The sequence below is a fragment of the Pyricularia oryzae genome, chromosome 5, assembly GCF_000002495.2.
Source record: "Pyricularia oryzae 70-15 chromosome 5, whole genome shotgun sequence".
Taxonomy (NCBI): Eukaryota; Fungi; Ascomycota; class Sordariomycetes; order Magnaporthales; family Pyriculariaceae; genus Pyricularia; species Pyricularia oryzae.
In genome coordinates this window covers 1,044,878-1,066,590 of record NC_017852.1, presented here as the reverse complement: position 1 = coordinate 1,066,590, position 21,713 = coordinate 1,044,878, and the positions used below count along the sequence as shown (strand labels likewise).

Genomic DNA, 21,713 nt, shown 5'->3' with positions numbered 1-21,713 from the left:
TTCGGGCTATAGGATAGCAGAAAAGCGTCGGGCAAGAAGAGAGGCTAATTGACACTGATATCAGTTCTCCCAAGCCTCAAACAGTGCTCAACCACTGAGATTGCAGGCTCCCGCGGGGATGAGAGTAGCAAATTGTGACAAACGACATGTCAGTCCCGTCCCGTGCTCACCGCCGCCGTCTCCCGAAATTACACCCTTTCAGCTCCCGCTTGGTCATGAGGAGTCATAAAACCCTTGAAGCTTATCGGCGGTGGACAGGACGGCCCCATTTTCGGGTTGCTGTCAAAATGCAACGGTTGCTGCAACAACCCGACACATGTCCAACATCCAAAAACAACAAGTCGTTCGCCACAGCTTCACCTCCACGTCAGTGTAAACCTGCACCAGACACCCGCCGAGATTTTCAGACCATGCATGCGTGGATACAACCATCTTTGTAACTGACAAGTCTAGTTTTATAATGGATAATAATAATGTAGCAAGAAGCTCTACCAATCCAAGAAAAATATATGCAAGGAATGCTTGTGCGTTCAGAAAAAAAAACATGTCCTGTGTACCAAAAGGAGACGGACGACCGCCAGCTCGAAATCCACCACAAGAGAAAAAGAAACACATCTACTTGCGCCGACTAAACAACCTCTTCCAGCCCGTAGGCTTCTCGTCCTCATTGTATCCCTCCTCCTTGACGTTGTGCTTGCCCACGATGGTCAAGAACACCTGGTCCAGCGTCGTGGGGCTGACGGCGTAGTGCTCGATGCCGAGGTGCTTGTTCTCCTCGAGCATGACCACCAGCTTGCCGACGGCGCTCTGCGAGCTGCGACTGCTGGCGGCGGCCTGGCCTTCCCTCGTGATCTCGTCGCCCTCCCCACCCTCTGTCGTCCGCTGCTTCTGGCCCGACACCACGCTGGCCGGTACCGAGAACCGCAGCTGTCCGTGGTAGACCTTCTCCTCGACCTCTGCGCCCGGAAGGGTCTGGACGATCCAGTTTCGCACGCGCTCAGCGTCGGCGTCCGACGTGCGGGGCGCGCCCTTGAGTACGATGTGAACATGGAGGAGGTCGCCGAAGCGGTGTCGAAGGTTGTCTGCCGAGCCCATTGCAAGCACTGTTGTTGTTTTGAGTTTGGGTTAGTACGCGTCACGTGACTGAATACGTCTGCAGGGGCAGAAAAAAAAAAAAACTTACTCCTCTTGGCCAGAATTCCAACACGACCGGCTAGTGCATCCGCCTCCTCCATGGAGTGCGTCGTCAACAGAATCGACCGCCCGGGAACGGTACCTGCCAAAGTGCGCCACATGATTCGCTTGGCGGCCGCGTCCAGACCCGACGACGGCTCATCCAGGAGGATGACTGACGGGTTACCCATCAGCGCAATACCCAGAGAAAGCTTGCGCTTGTTACCACCCGACAGCGCAAACGCCTGTCTGTCACGGAAAAGCTCGAGCCCGACGGCACGGATGACAGCCTCGACCTGGCGGTCGACGTCTGCAATGCCCCTGACCCGAGCGTAGAACCTGAGATGTTCTGTCACCGTCATGACGTCGATGGCATCGTACTGTGGGCAGACACCAAGGTTGGCCCGGGCGGCGGCCAACTGCTTGGACACCGAAACGCCCTCGACAAAGACATCGCCGCCGGGCGAGGGCTGGAGGTCACCCCGAATCATGTTCAGACTGGTCGACTTGCCGGCACCGTTGGGGCCCAGTAGCGCAAACACCTCGCCGTGCTTGACCCCAAAGGTGACATTGTCGACGGCCGTGTTCTTGCCAAACGTCTTGGTTACGTGCACCACCTGCAAACCGTCCTTGTCGGATGAACTGACGCCATCTGCGCCCTTGGTGTCTTGCCTGCGCCGCGAGGGATCTGTGGCCGATGACGTGACGCGCACCAGCTCGCCGGCAACTTCCTCGTCAGAGATGTCGGCAGCTTGTTGGTTGGCGTTCTTGTTCTTGCGGCCAAAGAGACGCTGCCAGGTAGCCCTGATGGTGCCGCTGTCGAGCCAGAGGAGCAGCAAGAAGAGCAAGATGGCCTGGATGATCAGGTACATGATGGGAGAGCCATACTGGAGGAATCCTCCTGGGTTTGGCGCCAACTCCTGGTCCTGACACGTCGTTGAGAAGAGGTTTAGCGCGATGAAGAATCCTCGGACAGCAGAGCCGATGGGCGCAAAGGCCGACACAACAAAGTTCACAACCAAGAGAGACGAGTCAACCCGATCAACTCTGGCAAATGTGATGGTCGCCATGTAGCCGATCAGATAGACCAGAAACGTGACAGCGTTGAAGCCGGCAGCAAATGCATACGCTGAGAGCTGGTTAGACGCAAATATCGAGATGTTGTAGGACAAAAGAATCGCACACAGCCCGTAAAGGACGAGGATGAGGAACAGATAGCCTGCGTGGTACCAAACATCCGCAATAGCCACAAAGAGTCCTATGACAATAGCCGATGATATAACGACATTGATAAAGTCAAAGAGGACATATGCGATCCAGAGAGGGAATTGCCGGACACCGTTTGAGTACTGCAACCCACGAACGAAACGTCTCCTTTCGACGTTGGGGTACAGAGCGAAGAAGGCCGGGTATGCAGAAAGTGCAAGGCAGATATAAACAAGCAGCTGGAGTGAGTTGCCTGTATTGTCTTGCCACGGCGTGTCAAAAGCGGCATACTTGGCCGACAGTGTTGTGTTGGTCAAGAGCATGTTCATAAGGTTTTGTCCGAAGAAGGCATTTTGCATTTCCGGAACCGAGGTGTAAGCCAGGGTCGGTGGGTTGTTGGTGTCTCCCAACCAAAAGCCTGCAGGTGTGACATTCTTCCGATTATCAATGATACCCCTGTTGAAGTCGGCAAAAGAGGTGGCGGACTCTATATTGAACAATGACGAGGATTGTCCACCGTTGGGACTGCCAGCTGAACTGCCGGTGGAGTCGCCCGGACCATTCCTGATTAAAGCTATTGTCCTGTTCAGGGCGGCCGTTATCGTTGGAGACGTAGGCCCATAGAGCAGCAAAAGCGAGTTGCCGTCATTATCATCATTACTAAAGATGTCCTGTCCACTCCTCGTCTCCTGCGTGGAGCACCCCGCCGGGGACTGTCCGCGGATGAAGAGCGTACACAGGCCTGCTGCCAAGATGGGGATAATGAAGGCGGCAAATGAGGGGAACCAGTTGTGTTTGAAGACTGTGCATCGTTTTCGGAACAGAACAAGGGCCTGTCGAGGAATTCCAACCTTGTTTCCAGACATCAGCTCGAGGTTGTCCTTATCCGCGTCTGGGGTGACCATTTCCGAAGAATACGTCTTCTCCGCGTTGGCTCCCTGCAGACTCGCCGACGCGAGGTGACTACCCCTTGAGGCGGCGTCAGTTTCGCCCTTGACTTCTTCGGCCAGCTGCAAGAACACGTCTTCGATTGTCGGTCCAGAAAAGCGGTAGTCGCGGATGTCATGGGCCTCTAGGGTCCGGATAACTTCGGCAGCAAGCGCCGATGAAGGAGCAATGTAGCTGATAATATCGAACGAGACCTTCTTGGTAACACCTTCAACGACCGGGCCGTCTTGAAGAGTCTTGGTCTTCAGGAAGTGAATGCGATAACCCCCGCCGAGCCTGTTCTTCAGCTCAACAGAAGAGCCTTCTGCGCGCAGTGTACCCTTGGAAAGCACGGCAATGTGATCGGCCAGCAGGTCTGCTTCGTCGAGGAAGTGGGTTGTCAGAATCATGGTCCTCTTGCCGCGCTCAGCCAGTAGAATGTCCCAGATCTTTCTCCTGCTGAGCGGATCCAGACCACTCGAGACCTCGTCCACGCAGCAGACTGCGCTTCCACCCGTCAGCATCATACCCAGCTGCAGCTTGCGCTTCTGGCCACCGGAGAGAGTTTTCGACCTGGCCTTGATCTTCTTGGTCAGATCCACGGCCTCGACGAGCTGGCGGATCTCTTCCTTGCTGGACTTGTTGGCGGGCGCCTTGAGGCTGTTGAAGATCCGAATGTGCTCCTCGACGGTGACATCGTCCCATAGCACGTTCTTCTGCGGTGCGATACCCAAGCCTCCAGTTCCATCAATCGTTATGCTACCGCTGGTCAACCTGTTGATACCGGCAATGGCGTCCAACGAGGTACTCTTGCCACTGCCGTTGGCGCCCAGAAGCGCGAGAATCTGACCACGCCCGGCGCTCAGCGTCAGGCCATCAACGGCGCGAACGGCCGGCTTGGGCTTTGAGATGAAGGAGAACATGCGCCGGATGAAACCAGGTTTGTAGATCTTGGTGAAGCCTTCGAGTCGAACCGCAGCTTCGCCTCCCATTTCGCCTCCATTAACAATGTTGCGGCCCTTGGTGGCTGTACCGTAAAGGTATCGTTCAATGAGAGCGCCCACAATCGGGTATACAATGATCTGTATGATCAAGAAAACCCAAAGCCAGATAGCCGGTATGTCCCAGGCACTGTTGGGCGGAACGTCGGTCAAGTCGGTAGGCCACTTTTTCGCCTCCCATCGAGCAGTGTTTGCGATAAAGTATACATAGTTGCATGGCGCGAACAGCAGGCTCAGGATCGTAACCTGCGCAGTACTGGGGTAGGAGATGGCCTGGGCGACTATGGCAAGCACACAGTAGACGATTGTAACCACAACACCACTCAGTTGAGCCTTTTTGAAGAAGGCAGCCCCAAAAATGGACATGGAAGAGAGGGCCAGGCCGGCAGTGATGTTGTAAAAGACATACATGGCGGTGCTGGTGTGGCGAAACACACCAAGTTGCAGGATCAGCGCCCCAATAATCCATCCGGGCAGGTAAATGACGTCGAAGGCAATGTGGTATGAAAGCAACCGTGCAGCCTGTGCCTGCCAGCGTTGTCTCGTGGGCATCATGGACTCGATAAGTGTGGACATGCCGATTTCCCGCTCCGTCGCCATGAAGCCGGTCAAGTGGTAGCAGACTCCAATGATGGCAAGGATGAAGGCAACTCCCATAAAGTTCGTAACGGCCTGCTGGTATCTCACCCGAATTTCCTCGTCCCTCTCCGACTGGGTGAGACTGGTGAAAACATATTCATGCGAATTGCTCAGAGGGCTCGAGTTGCTGGATGAGTTGAGGCCGGTGATGGCAGCGTCGACGGCGCGCTGGAACGGCAGCACAAAGATCTGGGCGTCCCGAGTGTTCGATTCAACGTCAATACGACCAAGCGGACCCAAGGCGCCATCCATGCGCAGCGTGTAGTTCCATATTCCGCCAAAGTCGGGTGAGCCGTTGAAGACTGCGGCACCATAGCATTGGGATACGCCCCTCAGCGAGCTCTTGCACACCCTCTGGATTTCATTTTCCCTGTCAAGTCGAAAAACAGTCTTGCCGGCATCCTCAACCTGAGAGGTCAGGTTGTTAATGACCCTGTCAATGTCGCCAGTTTTGTGACCTCCATCGACAAAGACGACTGTGTTTCTAGACGTCTCGCCCGCCACGCGCAAGCTATCACCCAGCGACCTGATGGCTAGCGAATCGGCGACACCATTGCGCGCCGGAGGGACAAAGAAGAACCTGGCGAAACTGAGGAATGCCGCGAGGAAGATTGGCAACAAGAAAGCGCGAAGTACCGTCGCTGTCGAATGGCGCCAGAGGATGATGAGGAAGTTCTTCTTGACGAGCGTGATGGTTTGCCGGATGAACGCCATTTTGCGTTGACGGCTGCTAGTGGCGCCGTTGCGCCTAACGGCGGCCCTAGACGGTTGTTCCTGGGACCCAGAAAAAAAAATTGCGCCGAACTGCCTGTTCAGCTAGTAGGTCTGAATTTCGACCGTCAAAACTGCGCGAAGCTGGACGTTGACAAACGTTCTAATGCCGCCAGCGAACCGATAGCCACGTCTGCAGGGCTCCTTCTGCTGAAGAATTCAGACGAACGCACGTGGACTCTCGCCCAAAAAAAAAAAAAAAAAAGGATGTAAAGTAAAATACGATTACGGTGCCGTAAAAACCATCCCTTTTTGCATCAAGGTATATGTACAGTAGCCTAGATGAACACCTTGAGAAGACTCAAAGATGTGCTGACGTGGGCAAACTGGAAAGACGGTACAGATTAGGCTGACATGAGAAGGATTCCGGGACTGTGGCGGCGGAGACGCAATATTGTTTTGGGGTGGAATGTGGATATCTGGAGACGTCAAAGAATGCAACGCGCGTGCTCAAAATAATGGCAGCAACGACAAGTAATACTACGTAACAAACAAGAAGCGAACAAAAACCTGACCGGACCAAAAATGATTATGCGGGAAAAGGGTCGCCAGAAAGTGGCTTGGAGGATAATGAGGAACAAACGTTTTGTGCCGCAGGACAAGATGGAAAAAGCGGCTGTCCTGAACGAAATTAGGTGAGTTGCTTGCTGACCTTCGGGAACAAGGTAATCTGAGATCCGATGAACCCACCAAACGCCAAGGCGTACTGGCTTGGCGACTACAGGGATCACCCATAAATCCCACGCTGAGGGAGCTGACATTGAGTTCTTGGGCCCTTCCGTTATTGGTCGGGTCCGCCTAGAACGTCGCCGCAGCTCTGGGCGGACGCGTACAATCGCACAATCGGGGTAATTTCGTAACCGACCTCCGAAGGGTTATGACAGGGGACCTTCTGCATTTGGTCTACTTCGTCCGATTGCCAATAAAAATATTTGTTTGGCAAGCTGTGTATTTCTTAACGTGACAAGTCGATATGGGGAGGGGACTTGAGGATTTTGATGGAGAAGGAATGCGCGCAAAAGTCCGTTTTCTTTCTTTTTTTTTCCGAGAGTGATGGATGTATTATCTAATCATTACCACCTACAAGCAAGGCAAAAGTAGCGATTGGATCATGATCAAGACTTGACAAGACCCCTAAGGATATTGAAAGTAGCGTCAAGAAGAAATCACGCAATCACAGATCCACCCGCATATTTTTTTCTACCTTTCGGAATTTCAGTTGAGGCATTGGAGTAGACCACCATTGCAGGTTATGGTTTGGTGTCCCAAAGAGTTACGCAATTACTAAACAGACCTCGATACATCGCAAAATAACTCAACATGCCAAAACGGCCAATTGCTAATGTATGCAGGTCCCTTGTTATTTTGTTCAATAGTCGGCTGGAAAGGGGTCTATGATATCAACTTCGGAATGTTTCCCGGGTCCATGTCAACGAAATCCACGTCGGCGTGGCTTTTCCGTCCGGTCTTCATATATTAACTGACTGTTTTTATCAGGTCGTCTTACTGGCTCGAATAGTGAACCATACAAAGTGCAAATCCCTCGATCTTATCCCCGCTATTTTTTTGGCCGCATCCACTCGAGGGCGTTGACGTTGCGTTTGCGTAGTTTCACCAGCGGTTCGGCATCGTGAAATCCCAGGTTTTGATTACCTGGCCATCCCTCGCGATCGCCTCACCTTTCACGATATGCGCCAAAGGGATTCCTTCGCTGGTTCGAAACTCTTTGATCTCAGAACTGCCGCCATCTCCGGTATAAGCAAACAAATCTTCAACCCCGGCCGTCTTGATGTAGTAAACGTAAGCACCGAGACGGGGTTTAGAAGAACTGTGTATCTTTGATGCAGCCGTCCTGGCAGCCATTAAGTTTGACGTGAACACCATATCCTTGCCTCTAATGCCATCGTTTCCCACCTCTCTGGGAGGAGCAACGTCGACACGATAAAGCACGGATGGCATTGAGACTTTGAAAGGGTCTCTGGCTGAGGAAACGCTGAAAAGCGAATATGTAGCCATGGCAGTAGAAAGGATGAATGAGTACTGCATTTCGACAGGATACAAATCGGTGAAGAATGAGAAATGTATCGATTAAACAGTATAAAAAATAGCGAAAAAAAAAAAGGACAGAGAAAAAGTATAGTCCGAAACCCAGTATGGGAAGAGCGCCAGTGAATTGGGTGGAACAGGGATGCGATCCAAAGTACACAATCTTGTAGCAATGGGGACCTTTTGAGTTTATAAAAGTTCCGAGAGGCTGGGTCACATTAAAAGCTTGGAGAAAATGGACAATTACAAGTTTTATTTTTAGAGTTGGGAATATATGCTTACTACCAAACGAAGAATTGATCGTCACTCTGCTTGCGGGAGAGAGGTCATTCCCAGAAGTTCAATTTAATGGCAAACCATGCCGAGTCATAGCATTGCCGGTAGTTCCGGGAATCATGCTGCCGTATACGGATAACAAGTCATAAACACTTTTGGGTCAAAGAACCTACTCGGTGCCAACCTATGAATAGCATTGGGCTCAATTGACATCACGATCGCAATGAACTACCTAATATTAACCAGCTGGGTGGTGCGTTGCGTTCGTTCATATGTGTTGTTTAGTACCCTGCGCATTATCGTCGCCCTTCCGTAGTGCAGATACTCAAACAAACCGTGAGTCGTTTAATTTCATTATGCGGATGTCATGGATTCGCAAACATATTTAGGTCCAAATAATAACCAGAAGCTGCTTGGACTCGGATAGGGGATAATGGATACTTCCCTTGGACCTTTAGAAGAAGAGTCTCAAGTCTACTTTGATCAGTGCTTTGTTTCTTCGAGACCGACTCCGGTAAAATACTCTGATCTCCATGGTAGTGTTGTTCATGAAAAGACCGCTTGTTAAAATAGACAGTCGAGTGATAGAAGAGAATCGTCGGTGTCATGCGGACTTAGGTTGTGATGCCAGATCAGTGCCTCAATTACCCTGACACTGAAGTCTGGTAAAGTACAATATCTAGTCTCCCCAAGCGCTGTGATACATGGCTAGCCTAGATCAGAGAGCTAAGAGGGCAGCGGCATGGTACTCAATTGAGATCAGCTCCTTGAAAGACTGGCAGAACAAAATCCTATAATTTGTCTGTGTGATGAAAATTCGCCTTTGTCGATATGTTAATGATTTAAGTGGCCGTGGAACCCGCTAGTAGATCCGATAGCTAACGAGTGGTAGATCTGTATTCTGTATGAGGCTTGATTGTAGATGTTTATGGTTGGGTGCATGGAATCGATACATACAGTTACGATTTTGGCCTCGCAGACTAGCTCCCCAAGGCTTTCTACTGGTGGGCTAGTACGTCAAAATTGGTGAAAAGGGATGCGCATCTTATCGCCGTTTTGCAGGTTTCGGTATGTCCTTGGCGAGTCGGAAACATCTCCAGGGCGCGTGACAGTCCCATTAAAGAGCATAATGTAGTCGGGTTGAGTGTCGGAAATTGCCGTGTCGACTGTATTCATGGTCGATCCTTGACCAGGTATAAACACCCATTTGACACCATGCGTGAATGGTTTCGCTCGGTCTTGAAAACTACCTCGTATTCATCGTTCACCTTGTATCTGGATCGACGCTCCACGTTGGAACTTTGATTTATCCTCCGTGACTTTTCCGTTCGTGGCAAGGAAGGCATGGTCTGGGGACCCATCCTGGTCACTTATTATATGAAGCTCCCAGGATTCCTAACATGCGTTTATAGCCAGTCGATTAGCCTAGGCAAGTAGGTAAAGAGGTCTTGAAGCTCGGATGGCTGAAGTACTGGAAATGATTTAGGGTACAGGAGTGACGAAGAGAATTACACGGAGAAGGGAAAGCGAAAAGAAGGTGGGGATATGACGGTGATGTATCTGAGAAAACAACATACAGAACAAACAAGTCAAGCAGGAGAACCTGATACGATACAGAGGGAAAAAAGGAGAGAAAAAAACAGAAAGGTCGATGATCATATCGCTCGTGCCCCCTAGTGCCAAAGTCTTTTCCGGTGACATCATACTCGGCTCTGGGAAAGCAGCTTCAAACCCAACCAGTAGGACTGGCTTTGTGGAGGCAAACGAATGATGAGCCAAAGAAAAGTATGCTAATTCAAGATTATTTTGTTTGCTGAAAAGCGTTCAGATTTGACAGCGCTAAGCATACTTGCTTGGGAGATGCTCTTTGGCAGGTCTCTTCCTCCATGTACACTAACAAGATCACTAGAACTAGAACTAGATCTAGTCAAAGTCGATGGGAAATAGATGGGTTACGTACCTACCTTACCTTGCGCACCAAATTTGTCTTGGCAATATCTTGATCCGATACACGAACAAGCTTAGCACAACCGTATAAGATACGCTGAATACATACGAAGTAGTATGTTTGTGGTGTTCTTTTGATGTTGCTCTAGCTTCAGACAAAAGGCCAATTTCCAAATCCAATTCCAAGAAATTGTGTCAGCCAAGCCAAACAAACATGCGACAAATCGGATGTGCATCCCTCAGATTGATACATGCAAGACGCAGCCTGACATTTTGCTGCATATACATCTGGTGGGAGATTGAAGTCTGGGCCTGACATGAATACGAGATCGATCTGACGGTAAAGCCGGACGGTAATTAGGCGTGTGCACTGATGAGATGCATGCACGGCGCCACGTTTCTTTGTTTGTCACTCACCTTTTGGCGCGCAGCTCCACCCACGCCAGACCCCGGTTGCGCTGCCGCCAGCCCATGACCTCATCTCATACCAGACAAGTTTTGAAACCTTGCGGATGCAGCCGTCGTCTTGTCGCCCTTTGTTTGTTCGCTTGGGGGCTGATTGCCCGACAGTTTGGAACACGAAAGGAAATATGCGATTCATTGGGAAAATGTTTTCGTTCAAACAATAGCCAAGGTACCTAGGTAGGTGTGTAGGTGTGTATGTGTGCATTCGTTCAAACCTCCTGTCTGGGTTACATAAATTTATGCATACCTTACCTAGGTAAGGTAGGTAGGTATGTAGGTACCTAGGTGAGGTACGTAGGTAAAGTACCTACCTAATCACCTGTAGGTACCGTTCTAGACCTAGATTTGCTTCTTGAGGTGAGCTGAAGCGGTTCCCACTCGTCAATGTGCATTGAGTAAGTCGGTCCCCAAGCGCCCCCACCTTCCTTCCTCTACCAAAACCAGGGCCCCGAAACACGGCGGGTGGGCAAGGTGCAAAATCGTGAGGGGGTTTGGCCAATTAATCACTGAGGACTTCCCAAGTTCTCCCCTCTTATTCGTACTTGCTTGCAATTACCGCCGCCTGGACTGGTTTCCAACTCTTTCCCCATCCACTCGTTCTCCATGCAACCTAACGTTACATTTCACTCCACCGTCTCCCCCCTTCAAAGCTTCTGTCACCAAAGAGTGGATTTGGTCTCTATTGTCTCCAGTGTTTTAGTTTAATTCTCCTGGGTCCTCTCCACCCTCGTTCAGTCACTTCCGTCACTCACTTACCCACGCACTCACTTTGCCTGCCTCGATTGTGCAGTGCTGTCCTGTCTATCCTCCTCTGCAAACGACAGGGTAGCTTTAGCTGTAGACGTAACCATCCTCTGCAGCTCTTTCTCTGCTCTCAACCGTATACGCCCTCGCGCTGTCACGACGAGCCCACCCATAATACTCACGCCTGACCGTGCCGAAATACTGAGAGAACGAGGAAGCAAACCATGGCTTCGCCTGCCGACCCGAAGCCCGTGGTGGCGGCTGCGGATGGCACGCTTACGAAGGCAAACGGAGACGCTGCAGCCCAACCCGCAGCAGAAGTTGATAACAAGGGGACGGACAGTGTCGCTGAAGCTGCCAGCGACCCGCAGAATGATCCGACAGAATCACTGGCGGCCGCTCCAGCTGAGCCAGCCAAGGCGGAGAACGGAGCTGGAAACAAGGTCAAGCCGGAGGAGTCGCCGACGCTACTGAAACCATCCAGCGCTGAGAATGAAGGACAAAAGACACCACCGCCGCAGCTGGCACCGATAGTGACTTCGGCTATCACGGCTGAGCCTGCCCAGGTGCATCCGCCCGCAAAGGCAGCAACGGACGCCGACCGAGGTATCGACGAGGTTAACCCCCGAGACTTTGCCGGCGAAGTGGAGAGCAACAATGACCTACCATCGGCCGCGACGCTGCGCAAGATTGAGAACTACGCCGTACTCGACCGCCACGGAAAGTCGCACACCTTCCGGAGTCTATACAGTGGGCGCAACGTTGCCAGGCGCGTGCTCGTCATCTTTGTCCGACACTTTTTCTGTGGCGTAAGTGATTGGAAGCCTGTCATTTCCAACCACTTCTACATATTTGGAGGCATGACTAACATCCGGCCAACATAGAACTGCCAAGAATACCTCCGTACCCTCTCAGACTCTATCACCCCCGAGGCCCTGCTCGACCTTCCGATCCCAACCTTCATCGCTGTAATAGGCTGTGGTGACCCGTCCTTGATCGACATGTACGTGAACGAGACGGGCTGCCGCTTCCCTGTCTACTCGGATCCGACCCGGCGCCTGTACGATGAGCTGGGTATGGTGCGCACCCTTGCCCTTGGCTCCCGTCCGGCCTACCAGCGCAAGTCCATGATCAGCAGCGTCTTTAGCAGCGTCGTCCAAGGCCTAAAGCAGATCCCGAGCGGCAAGGCTACCAAGGCTGGAGACCAGCGCCAGATCGGCGGCGAATTCCTCTTTGAGCCCCTCAGCGTCATGACCCCCGCCGATGACATTGAGAAGCGCCTTGGCGAGCACAGAGACTACAGAGCCAGCATGGCAGCGGCCAAGATATCTACCGAAGACGCCGCGGCCGGGGAAGGAGCGGGGGCGGCCGGCGACCAGAAACCACTCAGGACGGATGAGGAGATCAAGGCTGCCCTGAGCCGCAGTGGCAGCATCGCGCCGCCCGAGGCGCAGATCCAGCAGGAGGACGAGGCCGAAGAGCCGGGCGAGGAGAAGCATGTGACATGGGCGCACCGCATGCGCACCACGCGTGACCACGCTGAGATACCCGAGCTCATGGAGGTTCTGGGTCTCAACGGCCAGGGCCAGCCCATCAAGGACAAGAAGCGGTGGTCCAGGGCACTCGAGACCCGGAAGGGAACCGGTGCGAGCCTGGCCAGTCAGATGAGCGCGCTGTCTGCCTCGAGGAGTGCGTCCAAGGGGCAATCGCCTGAGCGGTCATGACCATTTCTTCTTTATTTACTTTGCTATTTGCTTGCATATCTATTCAGGCCTGGTTTTCCTTTCATTCTTTCATGGAAAGATTTGGGGGAAAGATACACAACAGACTTGTAATTGATTGTTGGCCGTGGCTTTTTGTTCAGCATGGCGCCTTTTTAAAGACCTCGTTTATACCCCGATAAGATGAAGCCAGGGTTGACGCTTGTTGATTGTCCTTTTTTTTTCTCACTTTCAAAGTTTCACAAGCCAGTCTAGCATACATCTACGTTGGATGACTTTTCCCACACAAAGACCAAAAATATGAATTTTGGGCAGGCGTTTGGAAAGAGCGTTTTTTGTGTATTCTTTTTTTTTTTTTTTTTTGTTTTCTTAATTGTTTCTCTTGTTATATGCTCGATACCCACGCGCACCCGCGTTGGCTAATTTGGCCCCATTGATCGCTTCAATGCTATCTTCTTCTTTTTTTTCGTTTACTGCGTGCGGCGATTGTATTGCTTGAGGATAATGATTAAAAACTATTATGGAGCAACTGGCTAATGCAACAAAGGACTTTGTCCTAATACATTTTCACGGTTCCCACCCCACAGGTTAGTTGGCGATCTTCTGAGCCTGAGCGCCAGGGGTGCTGAGCTCCAGGAGCTTGTTGAACAGAGGGGTTCCGAGACCGGTGACGGGGTCCCAGCCCTCGGTGGCGTTCCACGAAGCAAAGGGAACCTTGGGAGCAGGGAGGCCGCTGTAGATCGACTTTCCGGTGCAGCCACGAGATCCACCGACGGTGATGCTAAGATACAAATTACATGTCAGCAAGTCTTTTGCGGTTGGGAGGAAATCTTTTTATTAAGGTGGGATTTAATGCAAACTTACTCAGTAAGACCCTTGAGGCCAATCTCGTACAGCCAAGGGTTGATCCAGCCCATGGGAGGCTGGTTGGCAGCGAGCCTGGCGTCGTTCAGCAGAGCGAAGATGGCTGCGACACTAGGGCTCGAGGCGCTAGTACCGGCGACCAGGACGTCCTTGCCGGAGTCGAAAACGTGGTACGAGTACGCCTGTCCGGCGATGTCGGGGTAGGCCCTTCCGGAGGGGTTGTACAGGCCCTTCCACTTGTCGCCCAGGATGCTGAGGTACTTCTCGACGGCGGTCTTTTGCCATTCGGGCTGGGGCCAGATGTCGGAGAAGCCACCACCGGCGAGAGCAGCGCCGGTCTCGGGGGCGACGTACCTAGTGCCGCCGACAGCAGTGACGTATGGGCAAGCGGCCGGGAAAGCCGGGTCGAAGCGGGTAGTGTTCTTTCCATCGTTGGACTGGCAGGCGGATCCAGGGCCCTCGTCTCCGGACGAGAAGAAGATGGAAACACCGCGGGCACCAAGCTCGCCAAACATGTTGCAAACCTTGACGGCAAACTCGCGAGGAACGGATTGCTCGTTCTCGCCGTACGATGTGGTCAGAGTCTGAGGGAGCTCATCATCCGGAAGGTTCTTCATGTACTCGAGGAAGTCCAGGTAAGGCTCGTTAGAGCTGTCATTGCCGTTAGGCTGGTCCAAATCGGGGACCAGAGGTCCGCGACCACCGGTGGAGTAGTACACAATGTTGGTGTTGTACCCAAGTGCAACACCGTATTGCATGTCCAGGTTTGCCTCTACGGAATCCGCGGTCGAGCTTTGGTCGTTAAGACCGCCGTTAATGGTCACAACGGAGAAGTTGGAGCCCAGGGTGTAAGGGGCATAGACCTCCTGGAACTTCTCAAGCTCGGAGTAGCGAGCATATTCCTATACGATCTTGGGTTAATAAACAGCTTCGCAGTTATTAGGCTTTATCGTGCTTGTCTCACCTCGAGGTAGCCAGCAATTCCGAAACGCGACTTGGGGCTACCGGTTGCCTTGTAGTCGCCAATCTGGTACAGAGCACGCAGGCACTCGGGAGTGATGGTCTTGTTGCATGCGGCAACGTCCAGCTGTCCGGTAGGGACCTCGGCAGCTTGAATGCTACCCTTGGAGTCCTCGACCGACTTGACGATGCTCCTCTTGGGCTTGATCTCACCAAACCTGATGATGGGAGCGACCATGGTGATGTGGTCTCGAACGTTGTCGGGCACAGAGTACTCAAGAGCGCGGATCTTCTTGAGGTCGCTGTTGGCGTGGCCGTAAACACCAAAGTCGGCCTTGAGCAGGGCGCTAGCATTGCGCACCGAGGTGACAATGTTGATCCAGTCGCTGTCCTCGTGGATGGCCTGGGACGGGATACCTGCGTTCTCGAGCCATTGCATGACGGTCGAGGTCGAAGCCGGATCCGGCTTCATCAGATCGCGAACCTCCTCGCGCTTGAGGTGCTTGCCGTAGCGCGCGCTGAGCGGCGACGAAACGGCGTACATCTCGCGCTCAAAGAGGGCAAGGTTGGGCTGGCGCAAAGCAACCTTGAGGCGGATCTTGGAATCCGGGTCGGCATCTTGGATCTTCTCCCAGCCCTCGGGGACGGCAGGGAGGGACTCGACGACCACATTGCTGGCAGCAGAGGCCGACAGTGGGAGCACTGTGGCGAGCGCAGCGTAGGCAATGACCTTTTAAAGCATAGTTGCGGCTTGTGTAGGTCAAGGCTAAGTGTCAAGCTGCTGTTGGTGGGCTATTAATGAATGAAAGCCGAACCCAAAGAGGACAAGGAGGATGGGAAAGGTAAAACCTCCACGAGTGAACACCTGGCCGAGATGGTTGGGATGAACAACAATGACAGGAAGGTAAAAGAAGAGATGGGAGACGCGTCAGATATAGGTAGGCATCTCACCTACCTCCCGATAGCGCCCCTGTCCCACCGTGCTCCTTACTGGATTGGCTGAATGGATCAACAAATGAAATGACGACTGCGATAGAGTCCAGAATGCGAACATGGCCCACTTGGCGTCATCAAATCACTAGGTACTTTACCCTTCGAGGTAGGAGGTGCGGGAATTCATTTCTCTTTGGGGTACTTTGCACAAAAGGAGGGGTCGGCCCACGGGGATACGGATACGGTTCGGTCGGTTCCATGTTTATTCAGTCGGTCGGCACCGGTTAAGCTGAAAAAGGCCGAGGGAACTTGATTACCGACAGACCGATTTTTATTTCCCCAAACACAAGTTATTTGTGTAAGTTGTCGTGAGGTCTACAGTTCGGGATATATGCCAGTGGATATCCATATCGCAGAGGGTGTATGTACACCGTGTATTACAATAATGATGCCAATTTGGTGTTTGGCATGGTTGCATGGTTGGGTGCAGGGCAGGGGATCGCTGCCAAGGACGCAGGCCAAGGACTGATCGTGAAGCCAAGAGATGCTTGGGCTGCGCGGCAAAGCTTGTCTCTCCACGGCTTGCGAATTTGCGAGGCTTTGTTTTGTTAATTTACTAGTTCCTCCCTTTCCTCCTCATCGATTCGAATTGATCCATTTTGAAATTAGGAGAAGCACGAAAGAAGCAGGAGATAAGAGCGAATGCTCCGGAAATCGAAACGCCAATCCCCTGGGCATGTGGAACCCGCTCACAATAATCAGACGAGCAGATACTACGTCCCAATAGTACGCAGTACACGACAGGTAACAATCGACAGGAAAAAAAGGGATGGCACCACTCAGGAACGGATGAGAACCAGGGAAACAGGAAGTACGAGCAAGCTTTTGCGGCGAGGGCGATGGCATCCACCCGCCCACTGCCCCTCAACTTAATTAACAAGCCCATCACCTACCTAATTAGGAAGCTGCATGAGTAGATGAAGTGGCAAGGACCTCGCGGCTTCGGGTTATTTGGGACCTTGATGGGGATAAGAGTAATAACGTAGGTGATCTTCGGGAGGAACCTGCCGCAATTAATAATGCGATCTACAGTCTTCCGTCTCAGTCAACCTTGTTTGATAGGTTAACTTTCTTCAAACTATGTATGTGGTAGCTTTCCTCGCTCTCTCCGCATACCCAAAATTTGTACCTGTCAGCAATGTCAGCAGTGAATCGAACTTGTTCACTTGCGTCATGCCTCCCTTAACAAGAGAGTTGCGGAGATGTTTATTTCCCCTCTTGCCGCAGTCGTAGCTTCCTTTTTTGGCATAAGTGCGTTCAGTTTTATTTTTCTCGCCTCGGAGCAGAGAAAAATGGATACCCACCAAAGGGCTAGTCAGTCATGGTCACTTGTGTGTTTATCCTCTTCATGATCATCCGGTATGCCTCACAGGCCGCTGAAGTATGCCAGGTACGATAGTGATTATCTAAAATCAAACAGACAGGTCGTCGAATTCTTCCATTCACGAGAGTCACTTTATTGCATTCCTTGATTGATTCCTCAATCGCAAGCTTCAGTCCATTTATGTATAACTTTTGAGCACTTGAATCCGTACAACAGCCACAACGACTGCAATGGATCGCCATTTGCACATACTTGACAAGCGCGCTGCAGGGCAGGCAACCCAAGATGGTTCAAAGACCTACAAATCCAGCAACAGCAGCAACATTGTTTCCGACGTGAATTTAGCGCAGACAAGTCTGCGAGAGCGGCTTGTTCGTTTTAGCAATGCAAAAAAGAAGGACTCAAACAAGGCTGCAGAGGTTATCTCTCATGACAATGACCCCACCACGGCCTTTTTTAATCGTCTTAAGCGGCATGTTCCCGCACACGGGGATAGCGCACCTCGGCAACCAAAGAGGGCCAGGCGACCATACGACCAAGATACCAGCAGCTCGCCAATCTCTATTGCAAGGGATACTGGACAGCATCATCAGAAACAGATGCCATTGGCTGGGGCAATTGAAGGTACCGAATATTTGTAGGTACTGGTTAGCACTTTCCGCTGACCATGATTGCATTGTATCCCTCAAGCGACATACGCCGGGAAAGCAGATGAACTCGAGCGGGCCACCAGTGAGAAGCTCGATCAAGCCCGAGACCGTCTCAAAATACAGATTGAGGATCTAAAGCAGCAGGAAGGCCACTTTGTCGATGAGCTCAAGGCTCGACAGCAGCTGATTGCAACGCCTCTTCACGACCTCAAGTTTGTATACGGCTCCCGTAAGGAACGGAACCTCGGCCGGATCTTGGCCGATTTCCGGGCCGAGAAGGAGATTGTAGAGAAGGTAGTTTCAAACCTTTGGGAGGAGTGGGACAATCTCAATGTCCAGATCAGGCAACTCTGCGAACGCGTCGTCACAAGTGACGACAGTTCACAGGATGAGGACCTAGATGGCAAAATCCAGGAGGTGCTAGAAGCTGCTACTAAAGAGTTGGAAGATCTCGGCACTGAGGCGAAGAAGGCATTGGAAACGGCTGAAAAGGTTTGTGCCGCAAGCAGTCTCTTTTCATACAGCTTGGAGTCATGATACTGACATCTGTCCAAACAGGATGCTGAAAAGCAAAGGCGGAAGCTGAGGGAATTGTGGATTGAGGAGAAGGCAAGAGAGTATGACAATGCTCACAGCAGGAAGCTCAAGTTCCGCTAGTGTTCTCCGAGGGCTAAACTCCAAGCGCCAGACGCTTGTGACTAAAAACCAGAGTATGCAATCTGTTTGTGGAAGATAAGACGAAGAGCTGTCACTCGATATTATGAACGTAAAGTGGCGATTTTGGAGGAAAGTTACATTCAAGATGATTGCTTTGCTAACAGCATTTGGAGGATCATTTAACCCATTTAGCTTCACCTCACATTTGCTATGAATCGTCTACTTTAGACCAGGATCGTTATTTACGTTTAGCTTCCCCATAAGCAGCAAACCTGTGCCAACATGTCTAGAAAAACGTAAGTGAAATCTTGTGCTGTTTTGAGCGATGCAGAATACCGCCCAACCCGTAAACTCCGTTTCCTCTTTATGATAACGCCGAATACAACCCCTCATGATCCCGACGCCGGATTTTTTTGTCCAACAAAGGTCGTCAATGCTTCATGAGATAGACAAAGAAAAGAAAAGAAAAAAAAGGAAGAAAAGAATTATGATCGCTTTACTGCTCCTCTGGAACGACAACTCCCCACTCGTGCTGCTCGTTGCCATACATGATGTCCTTGAGCCACTGCTTCAGCTTGAGAGTGTACTTGCCACCCTGGCCGTCTTCGCCCATGGGAATTGAGACCTCCTTGCCGCGGTGGTGGATCAAGGAGATGGGGCAGACAAAATACTGTTGTTTGGAGGTGTAAAGTCAGTAGTGTTTTGGACCAAACGATTGATCGGATCAAGGCAGAGAGGAAAAAAAAAAAGGCAGTATCCCTAAACTTACAGCAGTTCCAGACGCAAACGACTCAACGATGCGACCCTCGGCATAGGCCTCAAAAACCTCATCGATGGTGTAGCGGCGCTCGACGACGTCAACCTCGTCTCCGAGCCTCGACCTCGCCAGCTCCAGGACGCTCATACGGGTAATACCGCCGAGGATGACCCTGTCGTCGAGCGGGGCGGTGACGATTTCGAGGCGGCCCGTCTGCTTGTTCTTCATGAGCACGAAGAAGTTGCTGGCGCCGGCCTCGGTACAGTAACCCTCGGGTCCGTACAGCCACAGGATCTGGTGGAAACCCCTGGACTTGGCCTCCTTGGTGGCCAGAAGCGAGGGGCCGTAGTTGGCGCCGACCTTGGCGTAGCCGAAGCCGCCGACCCAGGCGCGCACCATGTCCTCGGGCGAGGTGTGCAGGCGCATGCCGCCGGCGGGAGAGTCCATGGTGGGGAAGTAGGAGGCCGTGATGAAGAGCATGGCCTGGTTGGGGGCCTGCACGCCCAGCTGGGCCTGGGTGCCGATCATGGTGGGGCGGAGGTACAGCAGGGTGCCGGGCCTCTCGCGCGGCAGCCACTTGGGTCCGTCAACGGCCATGAGGGCAATGAGGAGCTTCTCGAGGGCCTCGGGCGGGAAGGAAGGGAGGGCGATGCGCACCGACGACATGAGCATGCGGTTGGCGTTGCGGTCCGGGCGGAACAGGCGCAGCTTGCCGTCGTAGCCGCGGTAGGCCTTGAGGCCCTCGAAGCACTCGGTGGCGTAGTGGAGGACTGAGGCAGTGGGCATGAGGCTGAGGGGTCCGTAGGGCTTGATTGTCGGGGCGGACCAGCCCGTGGCTGCATGCCAGTTCGCCGTCACCATGTGGTCGGTGCAGACGGTCTCGGAGCCGGCGGCGGCCGTGTCGTAGTCCGGAAGGGCCCTTGGGCTAGTGGTGAGGTTGTAGATGAGCTTGGATGCGTCGAGTTCCTGGTACTCGGAGGCCTGTGACATCTTGTGACCGATGGCGGCGGCGGTCAGGTTGGTGTCTGGCCCGCCCTTGTTGAGGCTGGGCTCGGGAGTGCCGGGGGTGACCGGTGTGATGGCGGCCGGAGGAGCCATTGTTGCGGTTTAAATTTGGTTGTCTGTTTTCTACCGGAGAAAAGGAAAGTCGACAGGTTTTGCGATGTCTTGCCCAGGTAAGTAGGCAAAAGCAGCAAGGCGTAGCAATATATGTCCCGAGGGGACTATACGACTCGACTTGCTCGGATAATAGAGGAGATGGCGGTGGGCAGGTAAAACCGTGTTGCTATTTCTGGAATGTACCACGAGGTGTTTTGGGGTCTTGAGAAGTGTAAATAAAGAGAGATCTGCTTATGAAACGCTATAGATCTTGTTCCAGCACGTGTCGCAGGGTACAAAGCAAAGATGCTTGGGAATATTTTATATATTTGTATGCGAGGTGAAAGATAAGGAGAGAAAACCAGAGTCTAGGAGAAGCACGATTAGAAAAAAAAAAGACGCCAGCAACTTTTTTAAAAGACCGCTTGTCTTAAACACCCCACGTACGGTCCAAGCCAAGTTCCAAAAGTCAGTCATGCATGAGCCGCAGCGATAGCTTTTAGACCCGCATGGTTTTACGCCCTTTCGGGGGGATTGTTTGCAGCAAGTGCAGACAATTGACAAGTCTTGCTCGGGACAGGGCGGGGCACACGCCCTTGTCGGGTTTCTTTGTTGGGGCAGGTGACTCAATTGACCAATGAATGTGAGAAAAAAAACTTTGCGGAAACAAAACCAGTAAAACTTGTCCTCCATCCGTAGGGCAGTATGACATAGACGGAGTAAGATGCCGAGCAAATTTCGGTCTATTCTGTTTTGTTTTTTGTTCTATCTTTTCTCTCGCCCCCCACGCCATTTGAGAATTTTTTCTCCCTGATGGAAATTGCCTCCTTGAAAGTGGAACAAGCCCTATCAAAATACAAAAGAGCCCTCTTACAACTTTAAAGGGATATTCGGGCCTTGTCGGGATGAAAACGCCGACTTAATGACAGGAAGTCGGCGAAAATTCAATTTATTTCCGTTTTACATGGATACCACACTGTCCTCTGCACACCTGCCAACCCAACCTTGCTGGGGGTTGCATCCGATCTCGATCCATCACCACCCTTTTCCGTTCGACTCGGGATTCCCGGGTACCAAACGAATAAGTGCCTGACTCTCCAATGAAACAGTACCGAAAATCCATGTTGACACCTGTTTGTAAATGATGTGCAGTAAGGTATGTTTTGTAGAGTGCTATTTGGAGAAAAAGAAAAAGAAAATAATGACGACAGAATTTACGAGTCAACACCTAGGCAAAATATCAAAGTGGTGCATCAATACAATCCATTGTCGGTAGACCTACGACGAAGTTCTCCCCCCTCTTTTTTCCCCTTTTCTAGTCATAACATATTCAACTCAATAACAATATTATTCAATGATAAGCAAAAGCCTAGAGGGCACCTGCCTACAAAAGCCGAGCTATCTCACCCAGGGGGTTGCCGAGCCTTCTTACAAGACGGCCAGTAGCGGCGGGCGGAAAATTCCAATCGGTAGAGTGCCGAGGCTAACCGACAA

The 21,713-nt window shown here is 51.9% G+C and overlaps 7 protein-coding genes across 7 annotated transcripts; 3 read left to right on the top strand and 4 right to left on the bottom strand.

Moving 5' to 3' along the window:
• Window positions 1–372: 372 nt before the first annotated feature.
• On the bottom strand, window positions 373–6,406 carry MGG_00937 (ATP-binding cassette sub-family A member 8-A). The gene is made up of 2 exons (XM_003717966.1): window positions 1,184–6,406; window positions 373–1,103 (listed from the first exon to the last, which is right to left on the bottom strand). The coding sequence occupies exons 1-2, from the start codon at window positions 5,658–5,660 to the stop codon at window positions 616–618; spliced, it is 4,965 nt and encodes a 1,654-aa protein (XP_003718014.1). The 5' UTR covers window positions 5,661–6,406; the 3' UTR covers window positions 373–615.
• On the top strand, window positions 6,243–6,569 carry MGG_17337 (uncharacterized protein; the record flags this gene model as incomplete). The annotated part of the gene is made up of 2 exons (XM_003717965.1): window positions 6,243–6,352; window positions 6,419–6,569. 2 exons carry the CDS (start codon window positions 6,243–6,245, stop codon window positions 6,567–6,569), a joined length of 261 nt encoding a protein of 86 aa, XP_003718013.1.
• A 759-nt stretch (window positions 6,570–7,328) lies between these two features.
• Window positions 7,329–7,940, bottom strand: MGG_17336 (uncharacterized protein; the record flags this gene model as incomplete). Its single annotated transcript, XM_003717964.1, has 1 exon — window positions 7,329–7,940. The coding sequence occupies exon 1, from the start codon at window positions 7,761–7,763 to the stop codon at window positions 7,329–7,331; it is 435 nt and encodes a 144-aa protein (XP_003718012.1). The 5' UTR covers window positions 7,764–7,940.
• Window positions 7,941–11,072: 3,132 nt separating this feature from the next.
• MGG_00939 (uncharacterized protein) lies at window positions 11,073–13,496 on the top strand. The gene is made up of 2 exons (XM_003717963.1): window positions 11,073–12,004; window positions 12,080–13,496. Exons 1-2 carry the CDS (start codon window positions 11,420–11,422, stop codon window positions 12,917–12,919), a joined length of 1,425 nt encoding a protein of 474 aa, XP_003718011.1. The 5' UTR covers window positions 11,073–11,419; the 3' UTR covers window positions 12,920–13,496.
• An 8-nt stretch (window positions 13,497–13,504) lies between these two features.
• MGG_00940 (tripeptidyl-peptidase 1) lies at window positions 13,505–15,794 on the bottom strand (the record flags this gene model as incomplete). The annotated part of the gene is made up of 4 exons (XM_003717962.1): window positions 13,505–13,697; window positions 13,781–14,682; window positions 14,745–15,470; window positions 15,696–15,794. The coding sequence occupies 4 exons, from the start codon at window positions 15,792–15,794 to the stop codon at window positions 13,505–13,507; spliced, it is 1,920 nt and encodes a 639-aa protein (XP_003718010.1).
• Window positions 15,795–17,120: 1,326 nt separating this feature from the next.
• On the top strand, window positions 17,121–18,624 carry MGG_00941 (uncharacterized protein). Its single transcript, XM_003717961.1, has 3 exons — window positions 17,121–17,681; window positions 17,748–18,199; window positions 18,266–18,624. Exons 1-3 carry the CDS (start codon window positions 17,288–17,290, stop codon window positions 18,362–18,364), a joined length of 945 nt encoding a protein of 314 aa, XP_003718009.1. The 5' UTR covers window positions 17,121–17,287; the 3' UTR covers window positions 18,365–18,624.
• On the bottom strand, window positions 18,481–20,628 carry MGG_00942 (branched-chain-amino-acid aminotransferase). Its single transcript, XM_003717960.1, has 2 exons — window positions 19,134–20,628; window positions 18,481–19,034 (listed from the first exon to the last, which is right to left on the bottom strand). Exons 1-2 carry the CDS (start codon window positions 20,217–20,219, stop codon window positions 18,861–18,863), a joined length of 1,260 nt encoding a protein of 419 aa, XP_003718008.1. The 5' UTR covers window positions 20,220–20,628; the 3' UTR covers window positions 18,481–18,860.
• Window positions 20,629–21,713: the final 1,085 nt, after the last annotated feature.